The 19073-nt window shown below is 43.9% G+C and overlaps 1 protein-coding gene across 1 annotated transcript in view; it reads left to right on the forward strand.

The window, feature by feature from the left end:
* ATXN7 (ataxin 7) overlaps window positions 1-19073 on the forward strand; it is a 127931-nt gene that overhangs the window by 32965 nt on the left and 75893 nt on the right. Inside the window, 2 exon segments of the mRNA XM_033865236.2 lie at window positions 5997-6320; window positions 6559-6627. Of these exon segments, the coding sequence (XP_033721127.1) occupies window positions 6008-6320; window positions 6559-6627 (382 nt within the window). The 5' untranslated portion in view covers window positions 5997-6007.

A 19073-nucleotide genomic window follows, 5' to 3' on the forward strand; every position in this document is an offset into this window, starting at 1 on the left:
ATGGAGCTGAGCCTGGGGCCACCTGGAGAGGGCCTGGAGTGCTAGCAGAAAAGTTTTTATTGAGTTCAGTGGTCAGTGCTGAGCCCCTGAAAGTGTTAGAGCAAGGACTGACAAACTAATGCCATGCTTTACCCTGCAAAAATGATCTGCTAGCATATCATGGCTAGATTAGAATTGGGGCTTCTTATGTGATAGGTATGGTGATAGTAATGATAGCTCTAGGGTAGGGTACTTTTGCACTATTAACTTTTTTAATATTCCTCGTAAAGTAGATACTCCTATTTTACATCATATTTATTCATTTATTTATTTGGACTTTGTTGGGTCTTTGTTGCTGCACGGGCTTTCTCTAGTTGCGGCGAGCAGGGGCTACTCTTCATTGCGGTGCACGGGCTTCTCACTGCGGTCGCTTCTCTTGTTGTGGAGCACGGGCCCTAGAGCTCGCAGGATTCAGTACTAGCAGTGCGTGGGCTCTGTAGTTGTGGCTCGTGGGCTCTGGAGTGCAGGCTCAGTAGTTGTGGCGCACAGGCTTAGTTGCTCCGTGGCATGTGGGATCTTCCTGGACAAGGGATCGAACCCGTGTCCCCTGCATTGGCAGGCGGATTCTTAACCACTGCACCACCAGGGAAGTCCCACATCATTTTATAAATGAGGAAACAGGCACAGAGAAGTCAAAATTTCCCCAGAGTTATACAGTAAATAAGTGGTAGAACTGGGATTCAGCCTGGGCATATTGGCTCTAGAACACCTGTTCTTAACTGCTGGGCCCATAAGATGGTAATACTTACCATCACTTCAGTGAAAGCTGATGGGTACAAAGGTGACATAGGGAATTATTTTTAACAGTGTGTTTAATCTTTGCATTTTAGTGCATCTGAGGCAGTGCGCTAGAACTATGACTATACAGTCAGCCACTTTTTATAGCTAAATGTTAGTCCATTTAGCTATTTTTTCCATTCCTTTCCTATAACTTAATCCTTTCTCTCTCTTTTTAAAAAAACTCTTTAACCTGAAGGCTTTAAATGAAGATTTTAAATGAAATTTGTCAATCATTCAAAATTACAGGCCGGTATTAAATTCCTAGAAACATTTGGGCCTTTATTCAGTTTAAAGTTACATGTTAATACCTTTTTATAGGTGTATTGTTAAATTTTCTCTCTTTTCAAGCGGTTTGCTATTACTGGTGAATGATTCTTTGGGAGAATTTGTAGCTATGCACATATGATTAAGAAAACAAACCAAAAATTCAAAGCTTTGAACTTTTGGGCAAATGACACAGTTTATAGAATGACTATGCATACAGGTTAAGCCTTTAAAAAGATAATTACCTTCATCTTTTAGTCTCCACTTTTGCAACTCTCCTTATTATTCCTAATTTCGCATTTGATTGTCAGCAATTCTAGCCACCGAGCTGATGAGTTAAATTTCTTCCACTCTTCTCTTCTCCCCCTTCTGGAATACTGATGTATTTATAACAGGCTGTAAGGTATTTCACTAGAGGGAGCACAGTTAAAGAGGGGCCTTGCCTGCCATACCCCTTATGCAGAAGAGAGCCCTGGCTCTGTCTCCAGAAGAAAGAAGGAAAGAGATAGGTGTGGTCAGAGGAGGGAGAGAGGATATGAACAAAGGCACAGCCAATTTTAGGAGGAGATAATGCAACCCAAGGCAACACATTCCTAATTTAGTGGTTCCAAGTTTCTTTTTACTCAAATGACTGCAATCCTTTGGGGTTGATGATGGAGAATCTCTGTTATCAGCCCTGTAATTTGCACCCATAAATATACTGTAGTTGCTGGTTTTCAAGTTTATTAAAATGTTGTATTGGGACTGGTGGTTCTTTCCAAATAAAAAGGCTGGTTGTGTGGTGTCTTGCATCTTAGGCAAGTTTTGGACAGTTTCAGCCATTTTACATTAAACCGAATTTAAAGATTTTGTTATTGTTGTTGCTGTTGTTTTGTTTTGTATTTAGTGATGCCTTTGGCCTTTGAACAAAGCATTTTACAAGTGAATCTGCTGTGCAAAGAATCCTTTTTGTAAAGAGAGACCTTGTTACCCTGGCACCTACTGGGAACATCCCTAAATTTGGATGGTGAAGTAAGGCCACCTTTTAAATACATCCCTGGAAGGGATGAAATACTCAGAACTTGGCAGCATTTCACTTCTGACGGCCTAGTTCTTAAGCCACATACAGTCTAATTGGTGGTGACAGCTTTTTCCATAAGAGCATTTTGATTAAAATTAAATTAAAAAATTTCCCCTACTTCTCATTCTTCTCACATCCTCAGTGAAATTACGATGTTGTGTTTACTCTGGTGCCTAGCAGAGTGCCTGGTATGTGGTAGGCGAGCAGGAACGGTTTGATAAATTGAATCCTCATTACTCAAACCTTACAAAACATATCATTTATCTGTACAGACAAATGCTGAAGATCTTCAGAACTATAGGACATCATCAGAAGTACGCCGGTAGGAGAACTGATTGATAGCATACAAGGAACGCTATTACATGAAAATAATTATAGTAAATGAATGTAAATTGTATTGTTCATGTTTTAAAATATTTTTTGGGTGCAGAGGAGGGGGTTTAGGTTAAGAAGTCATTAGGTTCTTTATTATAAAACCAAGTGTTTGAGTTTCTGTCGTACTCTTGTTTATAGAGAGTGCCCTTTGTATAAGAACACTTTTTAAATGTTGCCCAGATTTGAGTATCAGACAACTGTACTTTCTCAGCTAGCAGTTTTGGCTTTTGTTGGTGACTCATTCAAACAGTTGAGAAACCCAAACCAACTATGGATATCAGAAACTGCACGTTCTGGAAGGGGTTAGGACTTTCTCATGGGTGAAGAGAATGTAGTAAAATGCATTGGCTGCAGCAGAAGAGAATTGGTAGGGAGATGGCCAGGAATTGCCTGTCATTCTCTTGGTGCTCGCATCTTCTTCAACTTGGTGACACATTTCTTAGATGAGAATAGATCTGAATTGCTCTGTGTGATATAAGATACTTGTTTATAGTGTTCGTTTTGTGTTATTTTGTACTTTCCATGGATCTTTTTATGCAATCCTCAGAAACCTGGCTTTATCTCTGTTTTACAGATTAGCAAACTGAGATCCAAGTAAATTAGGTAACCTGCTTACGTTACACAGTTTGTAAGTGAAAGACCCAGTATATGAACCCAGAAAAAATTCACAGGGACTGGCTCCAGAGCCCTCCCTCATTTTCCTTATCTGTAAATAGTAATACAACTCCTACCCTACACAACTGAGAATATTAATAGAGATAATGCAAAAAGGTACCTACAGCAATGCTTGGCACCTAGTAGGTGCCCAATAATTGATAGCTGCTATTAGTAACAATTTCTCTTAATAACTATCATAATACTAAGAGGATGTTTAGTATTTTTTATTCTAAGCCCTGTCGTGTTTTCTTTATTAAACCAATCAAAAAATGGGGGGGGGGAGTATGAAACAAGAATAATGACAGAAGTTGAAGTATTATAAATTGCCATATTGACCCCCATTAGCTTGAAGTCATATTAGTGAATCTCAAAGTATTTTCACATGTAAAAAGGGGGAAATCAAGCAGTGTCTTGAGGAAGTAGGACTGTACTTGATGTTTGCCATTCTTCCCCTTATTTTCATTCTCACCCTCTACTCTCAGGGATCAGAGAAGGGCTGTACTCAATAGGCAAGCTGTCTTTTTTACCTATATAGCTGGGTGGCCCTAAGCTTTTCTTTTTAATGGCAGCTCCAAATGCCATAAAATTCAAATTTTTGTTTCCCTTAAATGTAGAATTAGAAAATTCAAAACAATTCATAAATTGTGCACTTTAATCTCGGAAAACTAAAAAGTTAGGTGTTTTTATGTATTTCTGTAATTCTACAGATTTTTCAGTGATCTGGATGAAAAATTGAAGGTCTGCATTGGTGACATCCAAGATTGAGGGCCTTGGTTAAGAGTTAGGAACCTTATTACTAAGGGAATTATGTTTTACCTATGCATTTTTTTTGTCATTGATGCTCTTATGTAGGAAGTTAAAGCTTTAGAAATATGGTTTTTAATCCTACCAATCATTTCTACCATTTTTGTTTATTCTGTTTTTTCTGCTTCTTAGATAAGGACAGGAAGCATCCATAGTTTTGGGGAACTTTTGTTTGCATGCAATCCAGGAAAAAATTACGCACTTATTTCTAAACATTTAAAAAATAAATTAATATATATGTGTGTATATATATTTTATTTTATTTTATTTTTCACTAAAGCCTTTAAATTTTGAACCCAAAACAAGCACTTTCTACAGGAGCCCTGCATTGAGTTTAGGTTGCAATAACATTTCCTTATTTTTACTCTTTTTAAACATTTTTATGTTTCTGAGAGTTGGACTTTGTTTCTTTAGCAGAGAAGTTGGCCACCTCTATGACGCCAGATGTTCTAGATAAAAAACCTGAATAAGCCCGCTTTTTCCCCACCTAAAGAAAGCACCTCTAGGCAAGCAGCTATGACACACGTGCCTCAGGAGTGCTGATATTACTGCTATGTGAAACATGATGATTAAAATCATTGTTTCATGTCTCAGGCTGCAGATTTTCACATCAGTCTGAAGGAAGAGTAATGATAAGAACACTTAATCGAAAGTGCTTGATGTGGTCTGCTACAGTTTCAAATATTTCAGGTGCTTTAGTTCATTAAGTATCCCTTTATTTTATCATCTTTACCCATCACTTGAGCAAAAGCTTTGCGCGCAGTCTGTGTATTGGGGAGGGGTGCTAAGTTGTGTGGGCCAATGCTTAATTTAGTGAACAATATCTAACAGAAAACAGTATTTTCTAGGAATGCTGTACCTACACCTAAACCTTAGGTTCCCTCCCTGCCCAGGCAAAGACAATCATAAAGAGGGAGACCAACGGCTTGAATTAAAACTAAACTAGATTTGGGGGGGGGGTGCGGGGCGAATGAATCACTTCTAGGAGCATTGGAAAGAGAAATAAAGAAATTTGGGGTAGTGTCTCCAAAACAGGTAAATGGATTCGCCTCGGTCTCTCTCTCCTCCACTCCATTTTACACTGATTTCATGGTCTCCTCTTTGCTGGACGAGCTCAAATACCCCGGGAGCACGCTGTGACCTCCCGTGGTGGGCTTAGGGCCGACACCTGGGACTGCACCTGGGCCGCATTTCCTCGCCTGCCAGTGGTTTCCTCCACGCCAGGCTTCCGCTCGGCGGCGGTTTCCCATTCATGCTTTTGACAGCCGTGCGGCCGCCCGCGAGCGGAGATCCAACTGCTCCCTGAACCGGCCCCTGCGCCCCAGGTGGGACCCCGGGCGGGAAGGCCCTACGGCGACGCCGCCCGCTGGTGCTCCGGGGCCAGCCGGCCGGCTTCTCCATAGGTGGCTGCGTTTCCGACTTCGCCCTGGCTCCACTCCGGGGGCTTGACGCGCAAACTTCGCCGGAGCGAGCTGAGAGGGTGGGACCGGCGAGGGGGAGGAGGCGGCGGGAGGCGCCTCCGCTTAAGGGAGCCGGCCGGGCGCCGCCGCTCGGACGGAGGCGCGGACGGAAGGGAGGAGCGGGGCCGCCGGGCCCGGCCCGGGGATGCAAGCGGCCTCAGGGTGGGCAGCCCGAGGGCCGGGGGTGCATCTTGGGCCTCCCCGCCGCGGCGGGGCGCGGGGCTGGGGCGGAGGCAGCTCGGGGCGCCGGCCTCCGCGCCGGCTCTCCGCGGCGGAGGCAGGCTGGGGATCCTGCGCCGCGGTGGCGGGTTGCCGGCGCTTGTCCCCTCCCCCGAGGGGCGCCGGAGTCGAAAGCGAAAGCGAGCCCGCGCAGCGGACTTTGCGCCTGGGGCGGGGGGTGGCCCGGGAGGAGACGAGCTGGGGGGCTGGGCGGCTGGGGGCGCTGTCAGCGCGCCCCACCCGGCCCGCGGGCCGCGCACGCCGCCGGAACTCCCCGGCGCCTCCTTAAAAGCGGCCCCCGCGCGACTCTTTCCCCCCTTTTTTTTGTTACATTGTAGGAGCGGAAAGAATGTCGGAGCGGGCCGCAGATGACGTCAGGGGGGAGCCGCGCCGAGCGGCGGCGGCGGCGGGCGGAGCAGCGGCCGCGGCTGCCCGGCAGCAGCAGCAGCAGCAGCAGCAGCAACAGCAGACTCCGCAGCCCCAGCGGCAGCCGCCGCCGCGGCGCCTACGGCCGGAGGACGGCGGCCCCGGGGCCGCCTCCACCTCGGCCGCCACCGCAATGGCGACCGTCGGGGAGCGCCGGCCCCTGCCCAGTCCCGAAGCGATGCTGGGACAGTCGTGGAATCTGTGGGTCGAGGCTTCCAAACTTCCTGGGAAAGACGGTGAGTGTCCACGCCTTCCTCTTCCCCCCCGCTCCGCCCCCCCACCCCCGCTCCCCAGTCGTCTGACCCTTCTCCCCTCCCCCGTCCCGTGACCCGCCCCCCTCGGGGGTCAGAGATGCTATCGCTCGGTTGGGGAACGCGGAGGTGCCCGCACCTACTCCGTGCGTGCGTGAGCGTGCGTCACACTCCCGGCCACTGACCTGCCTCTCCCCTCCTCCTGTGTGTGTGTATCTCCTAGGGACGGAATTGGACGAAAGTTTCAAGGAGTTTGGGAAAAACCGCGAAGTCATGGGGCTCTGTCGCGAAGGTGAGTCCAGCCCCCTGAAGGAGTTTGTGCGAGGCTAGGGGAAGTACCCCGGCCGGCTAACCAGGGCGGGAGCTCGAGCCCACCTGACCCGCTCCGCCCCCGCACGCGAGGATGCTGTCTGAGGAAGAAGGGGGAGGACTGCGCGTTTGGAAAATCCCGTTTCCGGGGGCTTCTTGTAACGGGGAGCGTCAGGAACCCTTCAGTGGAGGCCTGGCTGGGTGCAGTTTGAGCGGCGCTCCGTGATGAGCGCTGGGGAGCAGCAGTGATTTTAACCCAGATCCCTTCGGGTCTGACCCCCTTATGGAGAAACAAGAGGAGTGGAGGAATTGTCAGCTTCCGAAAACTTTTCCACGAATGTTTTAGGGGGCTCTGAAAAGGAAACCTTGCCACCTGAAATTTATTGCCGGCAATCAAAATGAATTTTGAACTTTAAAAAAGGTGACACTTTACCTGTGCAGCCTATTTCTATGGGATTTAAGTTAGAGTTTTATCAAAAGGATCATCACAACTGAGGAGCTCTTGGTCGGATTTTTTTTTTCTTTTACTTTTTTTTTTTTTTTTTTGAGCTGCCAAAATCAGCGAGGCGGTGGGGGTGAAGAATTTTATATGGTGAAACAAGCCTTTAGTGCTCTTAGCTAGTGAAACCAGAGTCTAGTTATTGGTCAGTTTTTAATAAAACTGGTAGAGGGGTACTCTAGGGAAATAACTGTAGTTAAAAGTGTGCCTCCAAATGAAAGGTCAGGTATCTAGGAACTGTCAGACCTTTACTTCAGATTTTCTTTTTCTGTGAATAGTCGCCTTTGCTGGCTAATGCCTCTGCTAGGCCTTGGCACACTGTGGTCAGAAAGGACTTCTGAAGCCCAGTCAATTTTAGGTTCAGTTCAAGCGATTCCTTCAGTAGCAGTACGGACAAGGACTTGAGTGAGTTTTTGGTATCCAAAATACTGAGTTTATATTCCCAGTGCAATTTTAATTCTCAGCGTGACCATGTATTTTGGTATAGTTATTGTCAGGGGCCCAAGAATAGGTACAACTTTGGCAAGTGGAATATTTTAAGGTCCAGAGTTGGCCCATTGTTATTCTGTCTCCGCAGTTACTTCTTGTTTTTAGTGCCTGTGTTGCCTCCACGTTCACTGTTTTGGTTTCTTTGAACTGGCCATTTGTTGGCCTCTTGGCACTAGGAGGAAGAGTAATACCAGTGGCAGCTCTCTGAGAGCTTCCAATTGGAACAGATTAGAGAGCAAAGTAGTAGATTTCTGAGAATGAGAATTGCTGTTTGAGACCAAAGGAAAGAGAGGGAAAGCACAGGACTTGCTGGCAATGTTGCAATAGGAAAAATCAGTTGTTAGTCCGGTTTTAGTGTTGAATTGGCAGCCCGCCTGGGCTTAAAAAAATTAAAATCACTAGGTGGTAACTCATAGGAAGCAGTTGGAGTAGAGCTGTAGAGGACCTGACCTGCTCCTGTTCTTAGTTTCTTTCTCTGGGTGTGGATGCATTTCCCATAAAGGGTTTCCAAATCTGTGTGAATATAGGGTGCTAATTATTGGTAATTCCCCTATAGAGGATGAGTAAGAGGATGAGTATATTGGTAATTCCCCTATAGAGGATGAGTAAGAGTATAGAGGATGAGTTGCCCAGCGTTTCACTGGGCAACTTGGTCTGGATTGAGACCCAACCAAATTTAGTTGCCTGGACCCACTTTTTGCTGTATTTATTATTTTCAGTTGGGACATAGTCATGAGTGGATTTTACCAAGAAGATCTAGGACCTCTTAATTACTTTATTCAGGCACAAAGGCATCATAGATTATTTGGTTGTGTGTGCTTCTGACCTATCAAATTATTTGTGACTGTTAGAGGTGCCATTTTTGTGTAGGCTGCTCTAACCATTCAGAGGATGCTGAAGCAGCCAGGATGGCTGAAACTCTGCCTGCCTGTTTTGAGTAGAGACTGAAGTTTTTAACTCAGTCAGTTCTTGATTCATTTGTGACTTTGTGGATTTTCTGGGACAGTTTAAAAATCCAAGCATAAGGATGTTCAGCACCTAACACAGTGGGCCTTTGTTTTTCTAACAAATAGTTCATGTCAGGCTGTTTAAGAAATGAAGATACATTTTTAAATTATCAAATTATTAGACAGTTATCCTTTGTCTTTGGTTGAGATTATCTACTACCAAGAAAACGTGTTTTCGAATTAAATTTATACTAATTCCTCTTGTCAACAAAGTTAAATTGGAAAGAAATATGTAGATAAATTGATAATGTGAATGAAGCACTCAGTCAGAAACTCCTCATCTTGGAGGATATTGAGGAATACTGGCCAGACGTTTCGAATTCTCCAGTTCACAGTTGTGCATCTGAGAGTTGGAAACCTGGGTGTAAGATTAAGTTGCTTAATATTGCATTTTACCTTTCAGAATCTAGCTTTCCCCTTTGTAAAAGGAGATGATAACACCTACTTCCCTTGGTTGTTAATAACGGTTGACATTAAATTAGATTATGGAAAATGACTTTACACATACTAATTCCTTTCAACTCTTTTAAATGCTGGTAATCTTAGACCTGATCTCCTAATTTGGTATTTGTCAAGGTCAGAGGTTTTTAACCTGGGGCTTGAATGGGCTTCAGGGGGTCATAGTTCCCGTGAAATTGTATGCAAAATAGTATGTATGTCCACTTTCAGGGCAAGTGTTCCCAGCTTCTCTTGGATTCTCAAGGATTCTTCACATATCTCTACCCCCAAAATTCAAAACTGCTAAGCTAGGATCTCTGCCCTTTTTTCTTTTTGCTCCTGTAGCTTATTTTGGCCAGTTTCCTCATGTGAGACTGCCCAAGGGTTAATGCTGTGGGAGAGGTCGGAACTATAGATTTAGATGGAAGTGAGATTATTAGTGGTTTAGCTAATATGTCATCCCCGTTTTCCTATTAGCTCAAGTAGGTAAATGTTAAGATAAAATTTAAGCTATCTTTCAGAGGGCAGCCTATTTTTTATCTGCATCCTCACATTTTTATTACCTTGTTTTATTCTGTAATTTGTAATATTATTTGATGGCACATTTGGTTTTAGTGGAAAAAGATTGATAATACAGTTTTAACTTTTTCAAAGACTAAACTCAGAAGAAAAATACCTTTATTTAAAGGTGATTTTTGAAATTGTAGATTTAACAAAGTAATGTTTAGATGAAATTAATTGGTATGAGTAACTGACTAAGGTTTCCATATTAGTACCTGAAAATGTAGGGAGCCTTAAAAAATAAATACATTAAATGCCTTAACTTCACAGCAAGTTGAAACAAAATGTAAAGTGTTATTGTGGGAGTCAGCAGTGGAAATACGACGTTTTCTTTGGGAAGTCATTCCTAACTTCTCTTGCGCCCGCTTCTTATACAACATCAACAAACCCAGTACTCTACCTTCCTCCAAACACTCTATCACCATTTGAAAGTGTGTGTTATGTGATGGCTCTTTTATTAGAGTGCAAGCTCCCAGAGGACAGGCTTCTTATTGACCAAGATATATTGAGCTCCTGCACATTGTTTGTGTTCAGTGAATATTTGCCCCCAAAATGAATGAACTGGGCTACTAGGAAGACTGAAGAGTTCAAATGACCAATTTTCCATTGTGTTGTGACTCAAAAAAAAGGTACCTGTTCTGTGGCGAGATGCACTTTCTGGCCTCAGGGGAGGCCAGGGACTGTCTTTCAGCATTTCCTGTGTCTCTGTCCTGAGTTTAGCACTCCATTTACACTTTCCAGAAAGAGTGCAGACAGGACACCACCTCTCTTATCTCTGATACTTAGGCAAGGGAGTAGGATGGCAACCTAGAGGATATCCACACTTGATGACAGTTGACCTCCCTGTCAAAATAACAGGGACATAGTTGAGCCTAGGGCAAGATGGAAGAGAGGTTGGTTGGCATCTACAGGCAGCTGGTTAAAAAAAAAAAAAGACTAGGAAGATGGGTAGCCTCAGTCAACACGGACTGAGTCAACATAACAATACCACCTTTTTCGTTCCTAGGGAAAAAAAAATGTTCATAGTGAGTTAACTGAAAACAAATTAGGTATTGGTGCCAAAGACTATTAAAGTAACTACGTTATAGACATAAAACTTTCTCTCTGAAGTAAAGAGCTCTTCTGTTTTTCTCTAGGGTTTCCCTTATGTTTTTCCCCCCAACTTTTCCTTTGGACAATTTGAAATGTACAAAATTAGAGACAGGATTTTAATGAGCCTCCTTATATCTTTCCTACAGCTTAAACAGCTAATGAGTCCCTGCCCAATCTTGTTTCATCTCTGCTGAACTCCCCACATGTCCCAGACATCATTTTTCTTTTGGTTTTCTTTTTTGTGCTTGCATGGACTTAAGGTTGTCTCCTGCAAAATGGAGCCTTCCTGTACTCTGCGCCTTCTTTTGAGTCAAGCCCGGCTGCCATTTGTGATCCCCTCCATGAGTGTGTAAGGGTTCTGCAGGTGGCAGGGCTTGCAGTCGGCCGACATCTCAAGTAGAGACTGAAACTAAGCCTCAGACAGGAGTCAGTGCGATCCAAGTTGACTGCATCAGAATCGCGTTAGCATATATTTAAGGAGAGCATTCGGATGATTTGGTTGCAGATCACCCACACTTGACACTCCCTGGATGAGTGCTAGGGCTGCAGTAGTCAGTGTCCTTGCTGACAGTTCCTGTTTGTAACTTTCTACCTGTAAAGTCGGCGCCAACCCAGGAGTGAGAGCCCCGGTAGACCTAGAGAGACACTCCTAAGGAACGATTCTTTCCCCTGAGTGTGGCTCCTTAGCATTTTACCGCAAGCTGCACTCTAGCTGAGAATGCTTTTTACATTGTTGAATGGTTGAAATAAAAACTTTCGAAAGAAGACGATTAGTTCATGACCTGTGGGAAAATATGTAAAATTCAGCTGTCAGAGTCCATGAGTAAAGTTTCATTGGAACGTAGCCACAGCCCTTAATCTACTGACTGTCTGTGGCTGCTTTCTCCATGCAGTGAACCATGGGGCTGAGTTAGGTGCGACTGAGACCATACATCCCACTAAGGCCTAAATTCACCATCTGACTCTACAGAAAAAGTTTGCCATCCCTGTTTTAATGGGTTTCTTGGTTAATGAAGGGCCATTCTTTCTGCAGAATGTGATTGTACTACTCGAACTTTCTGTTTTGAGGGGGAGAATCTTCAAAATAGTAAAAACCACTATTAAACCCAAAGTTAATTCAACATTGAAGAAATAATGTTGAGCTAGAAGGAGATACATGTGAGAGTATAAGGTTTTGTGTAAGAAAGTTCCTATTTTTGTCACTTTTTTCATTCCCTGCCACTTTTCTAGGGCATATACCTGTTTCTGGGCAATGCAAATATAGAACATCAACAGAGCTGTTACTGTCCCAGCTTCCCAGAGCCTTTGACTGTGAGGATGGAGCTTGGCTTCTCTTAAGCTCCTGTATAGTATGTAAATCCTCAGGAGAAGGAATCTAGAACTTTCATGGGATTTTCTTCAAAAGGGTACCTGACACAGATTCTTGAGAATTTCTGCCCTTGAGTTGGATTAGAGAAGCTGAAGCCCTGTTGGAGGCCTTGCAACTTGACTTACAAGGCAGATTCTCCAGGAAACACATCTACATTTTGATTTATAAAGAGGGCATACTGAATCCTTTGATCTCTCATCTTTGATTTTGTGCTTGCTGGGAAGTGTCACACCTGGCACAGTCCATGCTGAATTCTTCAACCTACAAGGCTTCTCAGTAAAGGAAACCATGCACGTTTCCTGTAGTAGCAAGGGGCTTCCAAGCTGAATGTACTCCATTTACAGTTTTGATTGGTTCTTATGAACTCTGATCTCAGGAGGGAAGCATGGGGAATTTATGCCTCGTTATTGAGTATGACCTACATGTTATGCGGTCTGATTTTTCCCTTATAACAACATCCTGCTTCCTCCTGGCCACATCTCACGATATTCCTACATGTATGTGGACAGCTCAAGTTCAGTGAGAACTTTTACTCTGTGTCAGCATAGGTTTTACCTTATGTATTCTTCACAGCTGTCGTATGATCTAGGTATTAGCATTATCCCCATTTTACAGATGAGGAAACAGAGGCCCAGAGAAGTGAGATTACCTCACCAAGAACACAAAGCATGTAAGAGACCCTGGAACCCATATCTGCCTAACTCCACAGCTCACATGCTTTACCCTCTGCTGTGCTGAGCTCATTCCAGAATGTGCACCTGCTTTTCATGAGCCGGAACAGGTTGCTGTGACCTTTGTTTTCCTCCTCTTTGGCTAGAAATACTGACTTAAAAAAAAAAAAAATTTTTTTTCTTTTTTTTTTTAAGTAAAGAGATGAAGAACCCTTTCTTTGGTGTGCTTTACAGCAGTCTATATGCTGTATTTAGCAGTTCTTTCATAAAGTCTCTTTTTTTGAGGAGGAGGGGAAGTATGCACAGTTTGCATTAGAAGTAATTGGCTTTTAAAAAAAAGATTTAAATGAAAGCTAAAGTTGCAGCGGATAGCAAACACAATCATCTGGGATTTGTACCATTAAAAAAAATCCTTTAAAAAAAAGAAGTGAAATTCCGCTGTTTAAATAGCATTTCAGTGCAAGATTGCTTTTAATCACATTGATATTCAAAGTTTATGGCAGTATTTTTAATAAATGTGCTCCTCTGATTATTAAAGTATTTTTTCATTGAAGTTCTAAGAAGAAAAAGAAGCCTGTTAGTAGACTTAACAGTTGGAGTTACTGTACTTTTGAGAGGAAGGCAGAAGATTACATTTATATTCATCTTGTACAGCAGGGATTATTATAAATGAGCAGAAGAAGGAGAAGAATGATTTTTGCATTTCAGGCATTTATAACATAAAACTGGATGCAGTATTCTTGTTCCTCTTTGTGATAAAGACCTTGCTAACATCAAATACTTTTTCTCTTATATGTAAGCTTCTGGCAAGGAGAAAGTAATAGTTCATTATCAATTAGACTCATAATCTTAAAAACAGAAAATATTCCCATCCCAGGTTATACAGATGTTTTCCACAATCCTGAACTCCAGTGAGGCAGTTTAAAAAAAAAAACAAAAACAAAGATTGCATTTAACCAGTGGTCCCAGGCTTTTATATTTCAAACCAGAAAGTTTCTGAAATAAATTGGGGACCAAACAAAGGGTTGCTAGCGTTTTATAATGTATATAATTAGACATTATAACATATAATTCTTATCATCATAGAAGTGTGAGGGCCATTGTTTTAGAATAAAGAACAATCCTTTAAATTTGAAGAAAGTTTAAGTTTGGGAAGGACTCATTGCATTGTCCTCATTTTTCACATTTCCTTGTGCACTTTTTGGAGCTCAGTGTGTATTTTGGTGTTTGATAATCACTGCTTTAAATCAGCTTCCCTAAGTGTCTGTCTTGTAACCCTAGTAGGTGTTATGCAGAAAACCGGGTTCCATTTTGTAAGTTTGCAAAAGATAACTTTAAATACAGGCTATACTGAGAACTCCAGTTCTGGAATTAAACAAACCTGGGTTCAGATCTCAGCTCTAGCAGGTGAGTAACTTGAGAAAGATTTACATAGCTTTGCTAAGCCTCAGTTGACTTACCTGTGCAATGGGAATCGTAGTACAGTAGTACCTCATAGTGACTGGGAGGATGAAATGGTATAATACGGTTTCAGCCTTTTGTATGATGTCTGGCAGAGCAACTGTTCAATAAACGTTACTTGCTAATTTTATTATTTTTGTCAATCATGAAAATGCGGCGACACGAGCATGCCTCTAATCAAGTGGTTTGCCAGGACTCTCGGGAGCAGCAGGAAGTGAAATGCTAGTTTTCCTTTTGCAGGCAATTTGTAGGCAGTGAGAGGACACCTCAGTGTGCTCAGGATATCAGAGCATAGCAAACGAACCCAAGCTCCCAGCTTTCACAGACTCTAGTGAAAATGAGAAGGGGGGGGGGGTTGACATTGCTTGTTTCCTCCTTTAGTCAGTCTCTTGACTTGCAGAGGGAAGCCTAGTGTGGGGATTGACTTTCCCCTGCTTGTACAGAGTTGCACTTGCTCCTCTCCCGGAAGCCTGTAGTTTGTGTTTCTTAGAATGTTTTACAAAGCTCTTTTTCTGGGCAAGAAAGGTAAATTGCAGCCACCAGAATAAAGTCATCCTCACTAAGTTGGGAAATGGGTCAGAAATAACTGAGGCTACTATTTTATGATTTTATGTATGTGTGGTGGTAGTCACGGGGTTTTCTGCCTGATGAGGGAATTTTAAGAATTGCCTTTCAGTTCTAGGAAATTTCCGTTTAAATTAGAAGCAGTTCTCCATTTAACTGACCTTGTTCTCTTTGGAAACTATATAGACAGATATGTTTCAATGGAAAAAAATTGTTATTGAACTTAATACATATTCATTGGAAAGATTCTGCTAATAATTTCACTAATTTTTTCCCTACTAATGGTAGTATGTAGCCATCATTCTCTGTAATCCCACTCTAGGCCAGTTTCGAGTCTTCAGTTACAGGATTTGGACTTAGGGCAATTTATACCTGATCAGGGACACCCATGTAACTACCTTGGGCACTTACTGTATACTTGCAGCCTGGTCGTTTCAGTTTCTGTCAAGGTCCAGACTCTGTCCTTCAGCAGGCCTCAGGATATTTTGTCCAGCCATGATTCCTGCCTTGAGAATCCTCTGGCTGTTTTGCCTTTGTTCATTTGCTTTCATCCCACAGACATTTGACAGGCACATTCTCTGTGCCTCTTGTGGGGTTAGAGTCCAAGGGTATAACTGCAAACAAGAAGGCACAGTCCTGTCCGGCAGTTGGTTAGCAAGTGTTGATGGAGTTACCCACTAAGTGCCAGGTTCTCTTGTGGGTGTTGGGATAGAGTGACACAAGTTAGAAAGAGCCCCTGCCTTTTAGTGAAGCGAGACACAATAAATACACAAACATTTTTGAAGGACATTGCGTGCTGTAAAGTCAGTAAAGTAGGCTAATGAGTTGGCGGTGGAGGAGGGGGAGTTCAAGCTAACATGATCAGGGACGGCTTATCTGAGCTTTAACATTTGAACTGAGATGGGAATGGTGAGAAGGAAGTGGCCACTGGATCATGTGGAAGAAGGCGAAAGAGGGTTCCAGGCAGAAGGAAAAAGCAAGTATGCAGCCTCTGAGGTGGGCATGGAGCAGAGTAGGGGGAGATGAGGCTAACAAAGATCAGATAACAGAGGCCAAGGTCAGGAATTTGGGTTTATCCGAAGTGTGATGAGAGCCTACTGGGGGGTAGTAGCTTCAGCAGGGAGTGGCCTGATCTCATTTGTGATGTGTAAAGACCACTGGCTGTTGGATGGTGGATGGATTGGAGAGAGGGTATAGGGACCAGTCAACTAGGTGAGAGGTGATAGTGGCTAGAGCCCGCTGATGGTGCTGGCAAGGCAGAAAGGCTGTCCTCTTAAGGATGTATTTTGGAGGTGGAGTTGTTTTTTTTTTTTTATTGGAGTGTAGTTGCTTTACATTGTTGTGTCAGTTTCTGCTGTACAGCAGAGTGAATCAGCCATACGTGTATACATGTCCCCTGTTTTGCATTTCCTTCCTATTTAGGTCACCACAGAGCACTAAGTGAAGTTCTCTGTGCTCTACAGTAGGTTCTTATTAGTTATCTGTTTTATACATAGTAGTGTATATATGTCAATCCCAGTCTCCCAATTCATCCCACCCCCCTCCCTTTTCCCCTTGGTATCCATACGTTCATTCTCTATGTCTGTGTCTCTGTTGCTGCCTTGCAAATAAGATCATCTGTACCATTTTTCTAGATTCCACACATATGCGTTAATATACGATATTTGTTTTCCTCTTTCTGACTTACTTTGCTCCATATGACAGACTCTAGGTCCATCCACCTCTTTGCAAATGACCCAGTTTCGTTCCTCTTTATGGCTAATATTATTCCATAGTATATATGTACCACATCTTCTTCATCCATTCATGTGTTGATGGACATTTAGGTTGCTTCCATGTCTTGGCTATTGTAAATAGTGCTGCAGTGGACATTGGGGTGCATGTATCTCTTGGAATTATGGTTTTCTCTGGGTATATGCGTAGGAGTGGGATTGCTGGGTCATATGGTAGTTCTGTTTTTAGTTTTTTAAGGAACCTCCATTCTGTTCTCCATAGTGGCTGTATCAATTTACATTCCCACCAACAGTGTACGAGGGTTTCTTTTTCTCTACACCCTGGAGTTGATGATTTAGTGAAGAATTGAATGTGGATGAGGGAGAGAAGTAAGGATTGGAATCTGAGGCTTGAGCAGCTGAGTGGTACCATCTAATGAGCTGTGGAATGGTGGAAAATCAGGAGTCTCAGGGTCAGGAGCTCTGTTTTTGGCCACACTGTGTATCCTCATGCAGCAGTTGAATATAGAGCCTGGAGCTGGTGGAACAGCCTGGGTGAGTCTGTGTCATCACTGTACAGAGGGCATGGAAAGCTGGGGGACAGGTGAGTTCCTCTCAGGTGTGAGTGTCAGTAAAGAAAAGAAGGGAGCCAGTGGCTGAGCCCTCATTAAGGGGGTGCGTGGGTGAGGGGGAATCAGCAGGAGGGGTGAGGAATCACCAGTGAGGGGGGAGGGAAACCAGGTGAGTGTGGTGGTGTAGGATTCCAGAGAAGAAACACAGTAAGTGAGGAGTGATGGCCCGTGTCCCATGCTGCTGTGAAGTAGAGTAAAGCCAAGCCAGGGAATTGATCTCTGGCTGTGGCAGTGTGGAGGTCGTTAGTGACCTTAATCAGGAGAGTCAGGGAGGCAGATGCCTGGTTGGAGGGGAGCTATATGACCAGAGCTGAAGTGGAGAGGGCAAGTGGGGGCAGGTCTTGAGAGGGTTTTGCTTTAAAGAGAGTGGAGAAATGAGTTAAAAGCAGGATGGGGGCATAGATAAAGGCAATAAAGGGAAGGTGTGTTTTGTTTCATTTTGTTTCATGTTATTTATTTTGGATAGTATTAGGGCACATTTGTCTGCCACTGGAAATGATCCAGGAGTGAAAGGTAATCGATCACATGTGAGAAAATGGATAATCACGAGGATAATACCTTGTGATGGGAAAAGGCCATGGGATCACAGCCCAGGTGGATGGGTCAGTTCTGGGTTGAATCAGAGACTTTATTCTGTTGTAATGAGAGGGGGAGCACGTGGATCAGTTGCAGGTAGGGATGTGGAATTGTGGGAAGATAAGGTAGGGAGTTCTTTCCTGTCATTTCTGTGACGTAAAAGAGAACATAGGAGGTTATCAGTTGAGTGTGGGTAGGAAGAAGAATTTTGTATGTCTTTTTCTTAAAGTGTCTAGACAGGGCTGATGGGGAGGTGTTACCCAAGTAAGTGGGCAGTTATGTAGCCTTTAGAAGCCTCCCATGGTGCTTAGAAGAAAATCAAAACTTCCTAGCAAGACCTGTGAGGTCTTGGATGGGTGGGAGTGTGAGCCCCCAAAATCAGCGATCTCAGCAACTTGAGGGAGAGTAAAGTCAGAGCTCAGAGTGGGGAAGCAGTGGTCAGGCAGGGAAGGCTTCCTGGAGGCGGTGAAGGGGAGAGTTGGAGCTTTTGTTAAGCCACGAAGGAGGAGTTAGCTGGTGTGGTATGGGAGCAGCCTCTGCGTCCGTCCGGTGTGGGGGGGTGGGGGGGGGTGTATTTAGGGGGTGGGGGAGCCTGGAACTTCGCTGCAGTCCTGGAAGGGGAGTGCTGGAGGGCAGGAGGTAGAGCTCTCCATGCACCAGGAGGGAAGTCATCCTGAAAAGAGGTTTGTACTTTGTCCAGAGGGCGGGCTCTGAAAGGTTGCCATGGTAGTAATATGGATGTTGAATTAGCAGTGGCTGAGGTAGACGCTGGAGGCCAGTGGGGCCTGTAGCCTACCTCCTTATGTGAAATCCTCAGGGGTATAGGTAATCATAGGCTGAGGAAGTGAGGTTTCAAAATATAGCTTTAAAATCTAAAGTAGGTAGTTTCTCCCTCATAACACACTTCATTGGTGTCTGTTTCTTTGTGTTCAGTCATTGATTCATTGATTCAATGCGTATTAATTGAGCACCTACTTTGAGCTAGGTATTCTAATTTTCAGAAAAACAGCAAACGTTCTAGAGCTGTCCTCACAGAGTTTCTGTTTTTGTGGGCGAGAGGCAACAACTTTTAAAAAAGTGAAATATAGGGCTTCCCTGGTGGTGCAGTGGTTGAGAGTCTGCCTGCCGATGCCGGGGACACGGGTTTGTGCCCCGGTCCGTGAAGATCCCACATGCCGTGGAGTGGCTGGGCCCGTGAGCCATGGCCGCTGAGCCTGCGCGTCCGGGGCCTGTGCTCCGCAACGGGAGAGGCCACAACAGTGAGAGGCCTGTGTACCGCAAAAAAAAAAAAAAAAAAGTGAAATATATATACGGTAGTTGGTGATGGGTGGTCTGGAGAAGGATTAAGTTGAAGGGGT

The sequence above is a fragment of the Tursiops truncatus genome, chromosome 10 (genome assembly GCF_011762595.2).
Source record: "Tursiops truncatus isolate mTurTru1 chromosome 10, mTurTru1.mat.Y, whole genome shotgun sequence".
Taxonomy (NCBI): domain Eukaryota; kingdom Metazoa; phylum Chordata; class Mammalia; order Artiodactyla; family Delphinidae; genus Tursiops; species Tursiops truncatus.